Source organism: Tachyglossus aculeatus, chromosome 9, assembly GCF_015852505.1.
Source record: "Tachyglossus aculeatus isolate mTacAcu1 chromosome 9, mTacAcu1.pri, whole genome shotgun sequence".
NCBI lineage: Eukaryota > Metazoa > Chordata > Mammalia > Monotremata > Tachyglossidae > Tachyglossus > Tachyglossus aculeatus.
Window position 1 is genome coordinate 30,553,770 of NC_052074.1, and position 18,332 is coordinate 30,572,101.

The 18,332-nt window shown below is 42.2% G+C and overlaps 1 protein-coding gene across 1 annotated transcript in view; it reads left to right on the forward strand.

Annotated features, from left to right (window-relative positions):
* ATAD2B (ATPase family AAA domain containing 2B) overlaps nt 1-18,332 on the forward strand; it is a 130,459-nt gene that overhangs the window by 90,497 nt on the left and 21,630 nt on the right. Inside the window, exons 19-23 of the mRNA XM_038750873.1 lie at nt 3,941-4,126; nt 7,630-7,765; nt 10,065-10,261; nt 13,225-13,384; nt 17,958-18,080. Of these exons, the coding sequence (XP_038606801.1) occupies nt 3,941-4,126; nt 7,630-7,765; nt 10,065-10,261; nt 13,225-13,384; nt 17,958-18,080 (802 nt within the window). The remainder of the gene's footprint in view (nt 1-3,940; nt 4,127-7,629; nt 7,766-10,064; nt 10,262-13,224; nt 13,385-17,957; nt 18,081-18,332) is intronic.

Genomic DNA, 18,332 nt, shown 5'->3' on the forward strand with positions numbered 1-18,332 from the left:
GGATTTAAAATGATCGTTTTGAGGGCATCCATGGAATTTTTTTAAAAAAGTAGAAAATGACCCTTTTAAAAGACATCTCATTTCATACATATTATAAATGTCCTGGGGACTGCCTTGTTTTCCTTCAAACACCTTGGCCTGTGCAATAGTAATAAAGAAAACCACTGGTGTTTAGTGTAGTGGTCAGGTGACTCGAATGAGTAATAGCTTGGTGCTTGTCATTTCAAAATTTTTCTTAAAAACGCAATCCGTCCTTAGTTTCTATAGTGCGGAATTAGGATATCCTGAAGAGTGTTCGTAACATGGGGTTACAGTTTTCCATTCAGTTCTACTTGAGCTTTTCTTGGGGAATGCGAACAGCTACACTGAATATCTTCAGTCGTCAGTGGCTGAAAGACTGACACTTAAAAGTTGAACTTTTGATATGAATAGGACTCTTGTTTTCTAAATCTAAAATTTCAGTGTCCATGGATACTTCTGGCTCTACTGGCCTAATTTTTCCCCCTGCTCTCCTTCAGGCAATAAGGAAATAATCCCTGATCTTTTCCGTTAGCAGTAACTTTTTCCTACCTTATCTGAATAGAGTGAGGTCTGGGGCAAGACTGAGGCCAGAAGGGAATGGAGTAAATTGTTTTAAGTTTGAAATGAGATGAACAACTCCTTATAATGTTGTTTGCTCATGATTTTTGTGCAAGAGTGCTGGTCATGTCAGAGGTGTTTGAAACGTTTAGTTCAGTAATTCGGCCTACTGTCTTTTTTCTCTATAACAGTTTTTCTGTTTTCTACTACACCTTGCACATCCACCAATCCAAGACACCCTATAGGTGAGTATTCTTCCAGTTAATCAAATGGCATCACTTGTTCCCCTAAGACAGCTACGTCTTCACTAAATTTCGTCTGTCTTGCCCCTAGCCTGAAATTTTTTAGTTGACTTCATAGACCTTGTTTAATTCCACAAGTTTGGAAGATAGAGACTGCTCAAAAGTTGCTACAGTTAGAGATTCCTTTTCATTTTTTGATGACAGTGGCAAATGCTCCCCCCCCCCCCCAATTATTTCATTCTCCTTGCTTTTTATACCACAAAACTGCAGCCTTTTACATTAGAAGGCATTCTAGTTAAAGGTGGACAGGCTGAATTCAGTCTTTAAAATTCATATTTTTGGAGCATTTGAAGTGTTTGAAAAGCACAATTAAGTTAGAAGACATGATCCCTGGCCTCAAGGAGTTTACCATTTAAATGTGAGTAGATATGTTGTAGCTAAATCCCCTTGTTTCACCATAAAGATTTCAAAAAAAATTATCCTTTTCCTGCTTATTCTGTGTATAAAACGATGCCGTTGGAGCTAAGGATTTTAGGAAGTCTGAGTCCCCTCATTCACCTCTCTCATCCCCACCCCACAAATCCCAGTTTCTCTTAACCAATCAGAACTGAAAATCTTTGTTTTCCTTTCCAGTTATTTTGTTTTCATATATGCACTCATTCCCTTTGGTAATTATTACTTGTTTATTTCTACTGGAAATAAAGCCAACTCTTTCATTAGAAGACAGAATATAATCATATATCAACAATCAGATGCACTTAGTGTTTTCCCAGAAGCCCAAGGAAATCCCAGGAAATCCTATCCAAAAAGGAGTAGAAATGAGAGGCAGAGTGTATTCATTTTGTATTCGCTCTCCTACTTGGCTTTAGAGCATTTAGTGGTTGATGAGGCTGAATAAATTGGCAAGATTTAGAAAGTGCTCTATATTTTCCCATTTTTTTTTCACTCTCCCTACCTTTGTACCCCATCTCTCTTGTTTCTCTTCAAATGGGATACTTCCTCCAAAGCTCCTGGTGGAGAGCATCTAGGTTGAGGTGAACTGAAGTTTGTGAATGGTCTATTTAATTTTGTTTTGAGGCATTATTGAAATTTACTTATCCTTAGATAGCACCCATCTGTGGTTCTCCTTATCAGTGTTTATGCCTGATTTTCCCTCGGATGTGCCACAAGAACATTGGAATAAATGAACTATAAACGTGATGATAAATGAAATGAATGGGGGATTAAAAGGGATTTTGAGTCCTGAAGAAGTTGTATTTCACAACTGTTCTGGATTGGTGGATATGCAAATATGGGAAGGGAAGAAGCAAAACCTTTTTATCTCACATTGGTTATTGAAGTTTCACAAATTTCTTCCTAGTTCTGGAACAGAAAAGATCTAGGGGTTTTGGGGGTATCACAGCATTCGGCGAAATGATTTGGGTGCAGATTCAACATGTGATATGTAGAAGCTCCATTTCACAAGAGGAAATGGAAATGTTGATTTCACTGGGAGAACATCAACTTGTTTGGTCAGTAGAAAGGGGTTCAGTGTTCTAATTTGATGAATGTTATATTTAGCATTTAGTGAGGGGAATTGTTTGTACATCCCATAGTTTCACCAAAGTCTCTGCCTGAGTTTCACCTTGGTTTGGAGACACTGACCCCATTTGACAAAGCAATGCATTTCCACAGCTAATGAAAATTGCTTAACTTCATACTAGAGTTTGAGAATTACTAGATGGATATATTAATAGTTGTTGGAACAATGAATAATATTATTTTGGAGGTTTCATTGCTGCATGGTAGCCTGCAAACAACTAACCTGGATATCATTTGCTTGCTTTGTTTGGCGCATTGAGAAAGAAATTGTGGAATCTTCCTTCCAGGCCCTGGATCCTTGAGAGGGTGTGGAATTTTGGGTGTTAAGCAATTTTTTTTTTTACCCCAGTTTCTCTCCCGTTATCTTTTTAAAAATTTATGCTGTCCCCCCCAGAACTCAGACTCCAAACTCTCTCACCGCAGAGCAGCTGTTGCTCTGCTCTAGTTTTACTATTTCTGTTGTGCACTGCTTTATGCCACACCTTCCCTTTCATCTCTACTTCCCTCCCAATGCAACCCACTCCCTCCTCTTTTGATCCCTTTCTCTTTCCCTATAAGCCTTCCCTCCATAAAAGCAGAGCAAGCCGGGAAGGGAAGGAGGGAGAAAGGAAAGTACCATTGAAAGTGCTGAGGCTTTTGCTTTCCCTTACTTCTTAAGCCTCTAACACGTGGGAGACCCTCTTGCTGCAAAAGCCTCTACCACAACTTCCAGAAGTATCCCAGCCTTTCTGCCAATTTCTCATTGCCCCCTCCTCAGGCAAACGGCACTGGTCCCATCTCCTCCCCTGGGAGTCTGAGGAATTTTCCTTTATCTCTGAAAAAGAGTTAATGCCTCAAAGATGAAACCAAATCTTTCCCAAATTAAAAATAATCGCCACCAAATTATACCGTCATTTAAATTTGGAAAAAATCATCTCCACCCTGACTTTAGAGCAGGTTAAAAGTACTTCACAGTACTCTTCAGAACAGTGGTTTAAAGGGGTTTCCCATTCCTATTTTTATGGCAAGAGAAACTAAGGCAGCAAGAAACAAAATGAGCTCTGGAGCTGGAATGCTGAACGATTAATTTCTGGCCTGTTAATTTAAGCCCTAGACTAGGTTTTGTCCTCAAAGTTCTCGCATCTTTGTTTTATTATTAAATAGGGGCTTTGAAGGCCCATCCTTGATGGAAAAGGCACCACCTTCCTTGTTTTGTTGAAAATCGAATATAACCCTGTAGCGGCATTTAGACCACTTTACTTTTCTGAGTGTCTTTTGTAATCAGTATACAAATGGTAGTGTGTGATGATCCTTGGAGCATTTCCGGATGCTCTGACGTTTCAGAGAAATATAAAACGGAAACAAACACATTTGCCTGTTTTATTGAAGGAAATTCAATGAGTTTGTTGTATTTTACCTTGAAAGCATTTAAAAACATATTGGGCAGTGCTAAACCATGGTATGAGGGATAATACAGGTTATCAGCTGATCGTATCACGTCACTTGTTGCATTTATGGTGTATTAATTTGTTTTAATGCCTGCTTTTTTCTTAAATCAGATATTTCGTGAAGCCCGAAGATCAGTTCCTAGTATTGTTTACATGCCTCATATTGGCGATTGGTGGGAAGCTGTCAGTGAAACTGTGAGAGCTACATTTTTGACATTGCTGCAAGATATACCATCATTCTCACCTATATTTTTACTGTCTACCTCTGAAACCATGTACAGTGAGCTGCCTGAGGAGGTAAGAAGACTTCCGTAGGCAGGCCCAATTGGGTTTGTTTTTTGTGTGCTTTCTCTTTCTCTTTCTCTTTCTCTCTCTCTCTCTCTCGCTCGCTCTCTCTATTTTAAAAATCATTAGCTCCTCAACTTCTGTTCGCCCTTTCAAAAATTGTATTAATCCCATCCCCACTTACTGATGTCAACCATACGTTATCTTTCCCACCTTCTGCAGTCACTCTCTGTATCCATAGGGAAAGAATACCCAAAAATTGAAAGCGTGGATTTGCACAAAACCCCAACCAAAAATAAGGAATTTAGGCCTGCTTTCTAAATATTTTTTTGGCAGAACTTCCATTCCTCTAGGTCCTGGGATAATAATACATGCTTAGCTTTACAGATTACATGTGATAATTTTTGTGGCTTAAACATATTATGGGGAAAAAGGATCCAAATATGAGTTTTCTTTACGTGCAAGTGCCTGGACAATGTTTTGTATTCTAAATTGGATGGATTTATGGAGTACTTTCAGGAAAGAAAGGCACGATTGTGTGTGTGAAGTTACTTAAGTATGACCCATTGCTCAATTCTAGGTTGATAGCATCTTTGTGTTCTCCATATTTGTAGTAATAGTAATAGGGGAATGGACTTAATATTTCATAGTTGTTTTATAATTTGTTCTTCTATTGTTCACATAGGATGAATAGAAGTAATTACTTTGGGTATTTGTTAAGCGCTTGCTATGTGCCAAGCACTCAAGACACACAAGGTTGGACACAGTCTCTGTCCCACATGAGGCTCACAATCTTAAGTAGAAGGGGATAGAGTATTGAATCCACATTTGGATTAAGTTAAATTTTGGCAGCTGACTAAATGTTTAATAAAAAAATTTAGGATTTGATTTTTTGAAACCCACCAAATTCATTTTCCATTCCGTGGATCATTAGAATGGTTCAGTTGGTAGCTCTGGTATCAATTCTCAGAGTAATAAAAACTTAGTAGGGTATTTCAAGCCATTCCCCAGGAGGTGAAGTGCTGCCTAGAATTGAGGCCTTCTCATAAAACCTTGCCAGGCCGTAGACGCTTCCAGCTTGGGCCCAGAGGACACCTGAGGATTGGTGTAATACGGAATAGAGGCATTTGAAGCGGAGGTAAGGGACAGCAACTCCCACCAAGCTGCTGCTCTTGTGTCTCTCCGAAAGGGGAACAGAATTGAGGCTGAAGAGTAAGGCTGTGGTTGATGAAGGGAGGGGTGGCTGAGCGGGTTTCTCGCACATAGGGCCAACGCAGCGGAGAATTTCACAGGAGAAAGGAAATCTCCACCCATTCCCTCTCTGACCCATCTGTGCTACCTCCCTTCTAAACCCCAGCTGAAGCGGAGAATTCAGCCTGCCAGTTACTAATTGGGAAATACACTAGGGAGGCAGGGCAAGAGAAAAAAGCGGTTGGACAGAACCGTCTGCCCTGCAGTGATTGGGTGCAGCGGTGGGTGGGCTGGGGCTTACGGATCGCGGAAAGCATCGGCAACCAGCTCCCGACGTATCTGCTTCTGTGCATGGTGGTTGTCAGTACCAGGAGTATGCCTCTGTTGATCTAAAAACCTCTAATTCAAAGTTTTGATCATTGACCCATGGAGCAACATTGTGCTTTTAGCTTTGTTTTTAAATGAATTCTAGTCAGTTTGGTGGATATTGGGAATGCCGAACTGTACTTCAGTTAATACTTCTTCACTTTTGTCATGGCCCAGTGAAGAGTGCTAACTGGGGTGTCATAAAATTTCCTTCAGGTGGCAACCCTAGTTCCCTCCTCAGCAAGTAGTTGTTCACTGCTGCTTCTCAGGGCCCCGTTCTTTTTCTCTCCCGGGGATAGCAGCCTTGGCAGTAACCCTGTTTACCTGAAACCCCACCCCTTAATTCCCAGCTCTGTTGTTTAGTTTTGTAAAATCCAGGAAGGGCCCAAATCTACATATTCAGTTCCAAGGAGAGTGTGTTGAAAGTTTTTAGAATGAATGGCACTCCCAGGAAAAATGTACTTGGTGGCACAGACAAATGTAATTCAATGTAGTCCAACGAGGGCTCGACTTTTTCCTGTCCAGTTATCATGTTTACTGACTCACGGTATCTTATTCCCACAGTTGGCATCTCTGCTCCCCAGAAAGACATTTACTGCATACAGCTTTTCTTCCTCTTTCCTACACTCTGAAAGGGTGAACATGATCACTTAATGAAGTGTTTCTTTTTACGTGAATAACTGAGGTACTTCCAGTAAACACATACACTCCCTGCCAGTCTGATTAGCAAAATCTTTCAGCTCCCCATCAGTCAGTAAATTCCTCATCCCTGGTAACGTCTGTTCCATGAGCCTACAGTTTTCCGGAGTCTTAGCAGGTTTTGCTCTTTAGTTAATAGGTCTGGCAAACAGGGCTCTTGCTGAACTACAGTTTCACAGCAGGGTCTGAATTCCTGTTCTGAAGTAAACAGAGTCAGGCTTCAGTGGACTGTCTCTCTTTATAGAGTAATTTCAATGCAGCCTGCTGGGTAGTTGTTCTAAGCCCCCGTAAGGCCCGGGTGGCTTATTTTGTACGATGAGCATGTGGTCCTCTTCCACCTCGTCAGTAAGTCATAGTTATTGAGGGCTTACTGTGTGCAGAGCACTGTATTAAGCACTTGGGAGATTACAATATAAAAATAAACAGACACATTCCTTGCCCACAATGAGCTCACAGTCAAAAGGGTCAGACAGACATTAATATAAATAAGTTACAGAGATGTACATAAGTGCTGTGGGGCTGGGAGGGGAGATGTATAAAGGGAGCTAGTCAGGGCGACACAGAAGGGAGTGAGAGAAGAGGAAAGGAGGACTTAGGGAAGGCCTCTTGGAGGAGATGTGCCTTCGATAAGGCTTTGAAGGAGGGGAGAGTAATTGTCTGTCGGATATGAGGAAGGAGGGCGTTCCAGGCCAGAGGCAGGACGTGATCAAGAGGTCGGCGGCGAGATAGACGAGATCGAGGTACAGTGAGAAGGTGAGCATTAGTGGAGCCAAGTGCGGGCTGGGTTGTAGTAGGAGAGCAGTGAGGTGAGGTAGGAGGGGGCAAGGGGATTGAGTGGTTTGAAGCCATTGGTGAGGAGTTTCTCTTTGATGTGGAGGTGGATGGGCAACCACTGGAGATTCTTGAGGAGTGGGGAAACATGGCCTGAAAATTTTTGTAGAAACATGATCCGGGGCTACTGACTGTACTGTGCCATGATGCAAAAGCCCCTGTTGATTATCTGAACCCTTAAATGGGCAGCACCTGTGACTAACCAGTTCTTCCCATTCCAGAAGATTCCGGTTTGCGAAGCTCTTACTGCATTATTGTCTTTAGGTGCTGAGGGTGAATGATTTACTGCTTATAATATTTGTAGTGTGTCATCCTATAACTTGGACTGGCCATCAGAGATTGATGATGATTCAATACCTCAACAGGCTATAGATTGAGAAACGCACAAGCTAATGTAAAAATGTTTTTCCACAACTCTCTTCCTGTAGGTTAAATGTATCTTTAGAATCCAATACGAGGAAGTTCTGTATATTCAGCGACCTATTGAAGAAGATAGATTGAGGTTTTTCCAAGAATTGATTCTCCATCAGGCATCCATGCCCCCACCAAGACGGAAACAAGCCGGTAAGTGAAAAGCGAATCCACGATGACGTGGACGTTTTCTTTTCAAATTACGAAGGGAGGGCCTACGGTCACCCTCTGGAGGGAGAGTTGAGCAGATTGCTGCTTGAGTTGACGTAATCCTTACGCTGATGGGGAAAATAGTGTCTCGTTTCCTTTTGATCAGTGATTTAGTGCAGAAAAATCTTTATAATGAGATGCAGGCCTTAGTAGAGATGATGAAGTAGGAAGTCGGTTCTGAAAAGGGCCTCAGGAAATTGAGAATTAGAGCTCAGGGGTGAAATGTTTCACTAGGAGCAGTAGATCCCCTCTAGGTTGTTAGCTTTTAGAGGTTAGGAATCGTGTCTACCAACTCCACTGCAATTTCCCTAGTGCTTAGTACACAGTGTTTTGCACACAGTGGCTGTCGATTGATCAGTGCAGTGGGCTGATTGATAATTGATGGCAAAACTTTGTAATAGTTCTATGGTAATTTTCAGTAAGTTCCAATATCACACTAGATAATTTAGTAGCCATGCACCTTAAAATAATTACGATAATAATACTTGTAGTATTTCTTAAACCCTTACTGTGTGCCAAGCCCTCTACTAATAGCTGGGGTCGATACAAATTAATCAGGTTGGAAACAGTCTCCGTCTCACAGTGAGGCCCACAGTCCAAGTAGGAGGGTGGACCTGGTCTTGAATCGCATTTTCCTTGTGAGGAAACTGGGGCACAGAGAAGTTGTGACATGCCTGAGTTGCTAGGCTTGGCTGTTTCCAGGGAGCTAGGTGTCATCTTCCAGCTTCTGCCAGGCTGAAGCCAGCAGCCATTTCAGAGCTCTCATGTTACCTGCTTATCGTGGGCAAGGAACATGTCAACCAATTCTGTTATATCGTACTCTCCCAAAGTGCTTATTTCAGTGGTCTGCAATCAGTAAGCGCTCAGTAAATACCATTGACTGATTGAATGATTGATTATTGCCTCTTCGGAGCCCATATAAGGAACCTTCCCATGCCACTTTTCCTTCTTTTGACGAGTCTGTTCTAGCTGGGCTTTGGAGGAGGAGGGAAATCTGGCCTAAATTTCTAAAACAAGGCAGAAGGGTAAGACCCACTCAGAGAGAGAAAGGGAAGAGGCCTCAAAGCCGTCTCTGCTGGGCTTCTTTCCTGCTACTGTTCGGAAGAGAGAAACCAGGACTTCTTGGTGGCTGTCTCCCAGAGCAGTATTCACTGATGGAGTGTATAATTATAATGATGGCATTTATTAAGTGCTTACTATGAGCGAAGCACTGTTCTAAGCGTTGGGGTCCACACTCAAAAGCAGCATGGGACAAACCGTGTTTTCTTAGGTTAGGTTATGAGATGGAACCTACTGAATGTTGAGGTCTCGTAATATTGAGAAGCAGTGTGGCGCAGTGGATAGAGCACAGGCCTGAGCACAGGCTCTGCCACGTGTCTGCTGTGTGACTTTGGGCAAGTCAGTTCACTTCTCTGGGCCTCAGTTACCTCATCTATAAAATGGGGATTCAGATTGTGAGCCCCATGTGGGACAGGGACTGTGTCCTACCCAATTAACCCGTGAACTTAGAACAGTGTTTGGCACATAGTAAACGCGTAACAAGTATCATTAGCATCATTGTCATTACTAGCTTATTCGTTTTGCTCTTCTTTCACGGGGTAACGTTGGCTATTACCCAGTGCCGTGTACGTGTTTTGTAAATCAGTAATAGTAAAATACAAAATAGTAAAAATCGTAAATAGACTCTTAGTCTTCCGAACAATCCCCTTTATTGAACACTGTGTGCTTGGGAGAGTATAAGTAGAATTAAAAGACACGATCCGTTTCAGCGCCCCTGAGAATTGGAGATTTGTCCTTCTGTTGAATAAGCATATTCCATTACCCAGCTTATGGTAATAGGTATTGTGCTCCTTCCATCAGAAGCACTTGGATTTGATCCCTTTTGTTCCAACCCTCCCTCAACCCCACAGCAGTTACGGACATAGCTGTAATTTATCCATTTACACTGAAGTCTGCCTCCCCTTCCAAACTGTAAGGTTGTTATGGACAGGGAATGTGTCTTCAAACTCTGTTATACTGTATTCTCCCAAGCTCTTAATACAGTGCTCCGCAAACAGTAAGTGCTCAATGAATACCACTAATTGAAGCAGTTCTGAGTACTGCAGTTCACTGAAGGTAAAAGGAAAGAAAAATAGATTTCAATCCAAATTTTCTAGTGAAAGGGATCATCCGTTTCCCCCTTTTGGATAAGGCTTTGTCCTTCCGATGCTTGAACCCGGGCGTTTCATTTCGTTGTTTCCAGCCCTCTATGCCATGGAAGTGCTTCCTCTAGCCCTCCCGTCTCCACCTCGGCAGCTGTCGGAATCGGAAAAGCAGCGAATGGAGGACCAGGAGGAGAATACTCTAAGGGAGCTGCGGTTGTTTCTCAGGGACGTTACCAAGAGGCTGGCCACAGACAAGCGCTTTAACATCTTCAGCAAACCGGTGGATATTGAAGAGGTCTTGTTTCAGTAGTGTGCAAACACTGAAGTTGAACTGGCTAAAAGGAGCAAATTATTAATCAGTTGTCTGGGAAAGGACTAAAAAGCATGGGAGAAGGAATACCCCAATGAAATACGTTCACCCATGCAGTAATCTATCCTCGGCATTTTTGTGAAATTGGACGCCGATTATTGGGTATCCTTTCCTTTCCAATTAAAGGAGAGACGTTGATGGGCTTTGGTTACACGTCCATACTAGATTTTTTGTTCCAGGATAAATCTTGTAGCAGCCCCAAATAGGGTGTGGATAATGACAAAACTGATCTCCTCGGTGGGAGTCTTGCCGTTATCCATTAGTTTCTCCGTGGGAGTGGGAATCATCAAAGATAACCTCTTTCTCGCGGTCCAGTTCATTCTGAAATGCCTGGAGGCTGAGACATGTAGTTTGGATTATGTCTAGGACATTCTAGGTCATGGTGACTTTGCCCTTGAGGCAATATGTCCTGATTCCCAATGGAAAATTTAATGTCTGTTGCGTGTTTACTGTTCTTTGTGTTGGGGACGGCATGGCCAGTGGTGGTAGTGAAAAACAGAATTTTCCATTTGGACATTTTGTGTGTGGGAGCCAAGTTCTTATCCTGGGATGATTTAGCCCGTATGGACCGGCCAATACCAATTGCCACAAGCCCGCTGCTTATTATAGTTCAGACTCCATGTCTGAACAACTTGGGTATTTTTCATTTAAGCTCTAATTTTTACTCTGAAATCATTTCGAACATTTAATGTTCATTATAGTCTGTTGCAAAGTGTATGTACACTCGGGTATGAAATGGTTGTCATTAATGAAAATGATTCCTTTACAGGAATGGCCTGTGGGGTGGGTGATATGAGGCATGGCTATAGGACTGCCCACACGGTTAAGGAATGGCAAAATCAATGTGAATTTTATATTTGGTGCCCCCGAATCTTCCCCGTGCCCTCATCCTCGGAGTGGCCCTCTTTCCTACAATCATAGGCCCTAGCTGTGTATTGGGGCACCCTACTGCTTCCTGTGACTTCAACTGAGTCATGAAATGGGGAGTGAGGGGAAGCGGCGTGGCCTGCTGGAAAGGACCTGGGTTCTAATCCCGCTCCGCCACTTGTCTGCTGTGTGATCTTGGGCAAATCCCTTCAGTTCTCTGTGCCCCAGTTACCTCATCTGTAAAATGGGGATTAGGATCGTGATCAGGATACGGGCTGGGCCCAACCTGATCAGCTCCAATCTACCCCCAGCACTTAGTACAGTGCCTGGCACATAGTAAGCGCCTAAGAAATACCATTAAAGAAAAACCAAACAGGCTTGACTGCAGTAAGGGCAGAATCTTCCCTAGCCCTCCTCCATCTCCCATGAAACTCTTCTGGGGAATGGGTTGCTTAAAAAAAAAGGGGGAAAGTGGAGGTACTCAGTGAGTTAAGCCACAAGAAGCAGTGTGGCCTAGTGGAAAGAGCATGAGCCCGGGAGCCAGAGGATCCATGTTCTAATGCTGGCTCCATCACTTGCCTGCTGTGTGACCTTGGGCAGGTCACTTCACTTCTATGTGCCTCAGTTTCCTCATCTGTAAAATGGGGATTAAGATGTATCTGTCCCGGTGCTTAATACCAGTGCCTGGTACCTAGTAAGTGCTTAAAAAATAATTAAAACACACGCACAGGAACCCAACAAAACTCTGGTGGTACCAAATGTAAAATTCACACTGGCCAGGATTTTGCTGAAGATCAGCACTCTGCTCCTTAGGAAACATTTTAATATGATGCATGTAGATTGTTCAGAGCCCACATCAGAATTTATGTTCTCTTGCATTTATGTACGTATCTGGAGAGAGAAAACCACCCTTGAGGCACAAAGATGATTCATATATGAAACAAATTAGCAATAAATAGTAAAATAATGTATTCGGCATCACGGGGCCTTGAGCTGACACTGTAATTCCAGATAGTGTCATTGTGTACTATCATTGTGTCATCTCTACTCCGTTTGTGCGTTCCCACTCAGGAAAGCCGCGTGGTACCCTTGGTGGCTTAGTTTTCTCGACCCCTGTCAGGTGCCTGGAAAAAGCAGTTCTGTTCTTTAGCTGGGCTGCTGGGCAAATCCCTTTCAGTTTTTCCAGGATCCTTGTAGGTTGTGAGAGCCGCACAGCATGTCAACAATACGGTGACATTGGTCTTTGGCTGTGGAGTTATCTCTGTACAACTTCCATTCATGCTATTGCGAGTTTCCTTTCCTATTGATATTACCCTGAAAAGTACCCTTGTGGTGGTAAAGATTGTTTTCGCCGAGACAGTTTCAACCGATTTCCCCATTTGTGACAAAATTATAATTTATCCCAAAATTTGCTCAGGTCTATGCAGCAGAATTAGGACAGTTTCAGCCAATTTCCCCATTTGTGACAGCATTATATTTTATCACAAAATGTGCTCGGGTCTATAGCTTCATGTGACACTCTGTTTCCCAAGGAGCAGATCGTCTTTGTGTGTAATCAATATTGATACTTATCTCTTTACAATAGAAGTAAGAAATGGATTTAAAAAGGTTTAAGCATAATTACTAGAAGCTACTGCAAATGGAACAGGAAGTCTAAACTTCATTTTCATTTTGCAGGGAATATTTCAGATAATTGAACATTGCACTGCACAGCAGTCACTTTAAGAGATTATTTTTTTGTGTGCATATGACCATAGGCTGCTTGTTCAAATCTCATTTTTATAACCGATTTAGAAGCAATCCTAGGAAGCTAATCTTCCTGGAGATGCTAAGAGATTATGTAAAATGAACAGACTTGGGCCACAATTTTATTTAATCACCTTTTTAATCCTCATTGATTTTTTGATACTGACTTTTGAATCTCTGAATATTTGTTGTTGGGGGCATTGGGTGAATATGTAAAAGTAGATTAAATTTGTACTATAAGTTCCCTGTTTCACTTCAGAACACTCTTGTTATAGGTTTCGGATTATCTTGAAGTTATCAAAGAGCCAATGGATCTATCAACGGTAATAACCAAAATCGATAAACATAATTATTTAACTGCCAAGGATTTTCTAAATGACATCGATCTCATCTGCAGCAATGCGTTAGAGTACAATCCGGATAAAGATCCTGGAGGTAAGTTGGTTGGCTTCATTGAAGTCAATAAAAGATAGCATTGTAAATTTAGGAATAGCTACATTTGTTGAAGTGGAGAATACATGTTTGATAGATGCCAGTGTCTGCTTTTGATTGTCAGAAGTATACTAAATAGTCACTGGCAGTAGATTCAGTTACATTCAGCGCTTAGAACAGTGCTTGACAAATTGTAAGCGCTTAACAAATACCATCAGCATTATTAGAGATGAATTTTGCTGCTTGGATACTGTTTCCCACTCCTTCCATTTTAAAATGACTTGTTTGAAGACAGTAATTGGGGAGCACATGGAAACAGTTTGCATTCACACTGAAAAGAAGAAACACCAATGGTTTTGGCTTAGCTGCACAGATTGACGTTCAGAGACTTTAAACCATGAGAAATGCTGCCTATTCTAGAGTTCACTGGCCTTTCTCTTCAAGCCCTGCTCTGTCACAAGTACTGTCGTGCTGTGGGTCTGTTGACAACACAGCCCTTAGTTAGAAATACTGCTACCTTTTTTAGCAGGAGATGATATTGGAGATCTCCATTTTAATCAGCTCACTTAGAACATCAGCTAAACCGCCCTGCTGCAAATTTAGGGATTCTGTTTGAGGTCCTTTAGGTCACAGGGTATTATTTCATTGGGGAACGGGCCTGGCATAATAATAATAATAATAATAATAATAATAATAACAATAATAATAATAATGGCATTTGTTATACGCTTACTATGTGCAAAGCACTGTTCTAAGTGCTGAGGAGGATGCAAGGTGATCAGGTTGTCCCATGTGGGGGCTCACAGTCTTAATCCCCATTGTGCAGATGAGGTAACTGAGGCTCAGAGAAGTTAAGTGACTCACCCAAAGTCACACAGCTGACAAGTGCTTAGTACAGTGCTCTGCACACAGTAAGCGCTCAATAAATACGATTGATGATGAAGTGGCAGAGCTGGGATTTGAATCCATGACCTCCGACTCCCAAGCCTGGGTTCTTTCCACTGAGCCACGGTGCTTCTCAAGTGCATAGGCAACTCAACGTTTTCTAATATGTAAAGAAAAACTGTGTCCCTAAACCTGGGATGCTGTGCGCTCTCTCTCTCTCTCTCTCTCTCTCTCTCTCTCTCTCTCTCTCTCTCTCTCTCCCTCTCCCTCTCCCTCTCCCTCTCCCTCTCCCTCTCCCTCTCCCTCCCTCCCTCCCTCCCTCTCCCTCTCTCTGTCTCTCCTTCTCTCTGTCTCTCCTTTCTTTCCCTCTTTCTCCCTCTCTCTCCTTCTCTCTCCCTTCCGTCTCCCTCTCCCTGTCTCCCTCCCCATCTCCGTCTCCCTCTCTCCCTCCCTCTCCCCCTCTTTGTTATAAGCACTGGGGTACATACTAGATAATCAAGTTGGACCCAGTCCATGGCCAACATGGGGCTCACAGTCTTAATCCCCAATTTCCAGATGATGTAACAGGCTGAGAGAAATGAAGTAAGTTGCCTGAGTTCACACAGCAAGCAAGTGGTGGAGCCAGGATTAGAGCCCAGGTCCTTCTTATTCCCAGGCCTGTACGCTTTCTACTAGGCACACTGCTTCTCCCTGTGTCTTTCATTGTCTTTCTGACTTCATAGTTGAATTAATTAATGCACACAAAAAAATCTAGTTTAACGGTAGGGAACTTTCATTTTTGGTTTCAATTTTTGCCAAAACTTCCTGTGTTGCAAATGGCATGATCATTGTTTTCTCTATGGAGCCAGGGGCCTGAGGTGAAAAATACCTTGCTCTCTGTTCCAAATTCAAAGGTTCTGGTGATAGAGAGTGTTCCTGGGCCTCCTTTCTGACCCAGTGGCAGTGCAAAGAATGTTTCTGAGCTGCACCCTAGAGTCCTGCTTATCACCTCTACAGCTTCCAAGTCGTGCTGTGGTCTAGAAGTAACTAATGAAACTCAACCAACAATACATTTTTTTTGTTTTTCCAATGATTTTCTTCACCTCTTTAGTGTTGAACCTCAAACAATTCTTTGGTGGCGGGGGGGAATAATAGAATTGAAATGAAGACTCTAAGTGATAATAATTGTGCATCTTCCCAGTCTCCTCACCCTTTCAGATGTAAAGTACCATCGAGATCATTCTCAGCCCTATTAAAGTTCTTCACTAGGTTCAGGCAGGGATATTTGGTTTTCTTTGCAATCTGGACATTCACTGTGCTACTGACAAAAAACACCCCAGGGTTTGTCTTGTAGCAAGTGGAAATTACATTTAGCACCCGTGAATATTGCTTAACGAAATATTTTGCTGTGTTGAACCCTTAGGAAGTTGTGGCTCCAAGAAAATCTGACCTATAGATTCAGAATATAACATTCTGAAAATCTAGTAGACTTGGAGGGCACTTTTCATCAAATTTAGCAAGAATGTTGAAAAGTATCTAAATGGATATATTTAACAGAAGTTAACACATTCACTTCCCGTTATTATGTGGAGTAATCCGAAGCTCTGGAGAGGTTTTAAGAAGCAGCGTGGCCAAGTGGAAAGAACACAGGACTGGGAGTTAGAGGACCTGGGTTCTAATACCGGCTCCACCAGTTTCTAGCTGTGTGATCTTGGCCAAATCACTTCTCTGTGCTTCAGTTTTCCTCTTCTCCCTCGTATTAAGACTGTGAGCCCCATGCGGGATAGAGACTGCATCCAACCTAATTGACTGGTATCCATGCCAGCACTTAGAACAGTGCTTGATACATAGTAAGCACTTAACAAATACTGTTTAAAAAAAATTGGCAATTCAGTTCAAGGGCCACTTTCCAAGTTGGTTGAGGGTCACGTGCCTTCAGTAAAGAATGGGAGATAGGCAAAAAAGGATTTAGAGCCCAGAAGCACAGCTACTTCCTTCGTCAGTTCCTTTCCCTGGCAGCCTGGCCTGGTTGATAGAACACAGGCCTGGGAGTTAGAAGGACCTGAATTTTAATCCCAGCTCCACCACTTATCTGCTGTGTGAGACCTTGGGCAAGTCACTTCACTTCGCCGGGCCTCAGTTCCCTCATCTGGAAAACGGGGCTTAAAACTGGGAGCCCCACGTGGGACAGGGACTGTGTCCAACACGATTAGGTTGGATCTACCCCAGTGCTTGGAAAAGTGAGTGACACACTCCTGAACAGTGCTTAGCAAATATTTAGCGCTTAACAAATACCATTATTATTATTATCATCATCATCTAGCTGAACTGGGGAACCAAAAGCTTCTTATGAGGTTGGACTCCTCTTCCTGTGCAGGGAAGCTGGGACCAACTTTCCCAGGAGCCCTCAAGATGGCAGGGCCTGCCTAAAGTCTTTGGAAATGCACAAGTGAAAACAGCGTGGCTCAGTGGAAAGAGCACGGTCTTTGGAGTAAGAGGTCATGGGTTCAAATCGCGCCTCCCCCAGTTGTCAGCTGTGTGACTTTGGGCAAGTCACTTCACTTCTCTGTGCCTCAGTTACCTCATCTGTAAAATGGGGATTAAGACTGTGAGCCCCCTGCAATCTGATTACCTTGTAACTCCCCAGCGCTTAGAACAGTGATTTGCACATCGTAAGAGCTTAATAAATGCCGTCAAAAAAAACAACAACAACAAACCCTGTCTTTCCACTGGGGAGGTTAGAATGAACCACATAGGGACATTAAGAACCTCTATAACTTTCAGTTGTTGAATTCTGCTGTAGAGTAGTTTGCATCTTAACTCCAAAATAGAACCCAGCGCTTAGAACAGTGCTGTGCACATAGTAAGCGCTTAACAAATGCCATTATTATTAAGGGAAATCTAGGAAATTAGGCCCCAAACTCTCTGGAAATCTCATTTTCCTCTTTTCCTTTCATAATAGTAATAATTATGGTATCTGTTAAGTGTTTACCATGGATCAGGCACTGTTCTAATCACTTGAAGACATTGAGTAGATTTTTTAAAAATGCACAATGCAATGAATGTCTTCCTCAGCTGAATTGGAAGGAAAACAAACAGTATGATTTGGTTTGCCTGCTTATGGACCTGGTTGATATTTCAAAATTATCTTGATTCAGTTATTGTAGGGTAAAAATGAAGGATTCTTGTGGAAAAGTGCTGGGCATTTCTCCTAGATACACAGTTTCTACCTCACTGAACTTGAGTTTGGAGCATAAATGATTTTCTGTTCAAATAGTTTATCAATCCTTGGCTGTACCATGAAAACTGTGCACCGTAAGAGCTCAATAAATATCATTGATTGATTGATAGTTTAGAGTCACGGAGAACAACTACTAAGAACTGGGACATTTGATGTTTTTTTCTCTTGAAAATCTGCAGAAGACCTGTTCAAACCTTACCTCTTAAACCATACCGTAGCAACCAAGTGTTGGAAATTTGTGAAGTGCCTCTGGGCTCCAAAGACACACAACATTTAAAGGATTTTTCCACGTAAATGAAGCACACTTAGCAGCTTCCCTTAAAATGATTCAGATTTTCACTAGAAAATTGGCTTATGACATTACCTTCTTTACCTTTTATTTGGCTTTCTCTTAGTTCCAACTAGAAATGCTTTCATTGTTCACATTACCGAAATTGAACAATGTAATAATTGCATGAACTTGTTTAACAGATAAAATAATTAGGCACAGGGCTTGTACTCTGAAGGACACTGCACATGCCATAATCGCTGCTGAGTTGGATCCAGAATTTAACAAACTGTGTGAAGAAATCAAGGAAGCCAGAAGAAAAAGAGGTAAGTTAGTTAAAAGCTTGAATGTGTATTAGCTTTGGGACAAGATTATCTTGTTGCTAAGTTTTGTTTAAGTCCTGGGAATGGGTGAACATAATATACTCTGGGATAAAGGCTATAATTGCCTGATCTCTATGCTGTATGTGCTTTGTGAATTCAGGAAGTCCTGGTAGTACTATATTAATGTTAATTGTCAAAATGTGAGTAGGAGAGATGATTAGCATCTACTCTGTGCAGAGCAATGTAGTGGGCCTT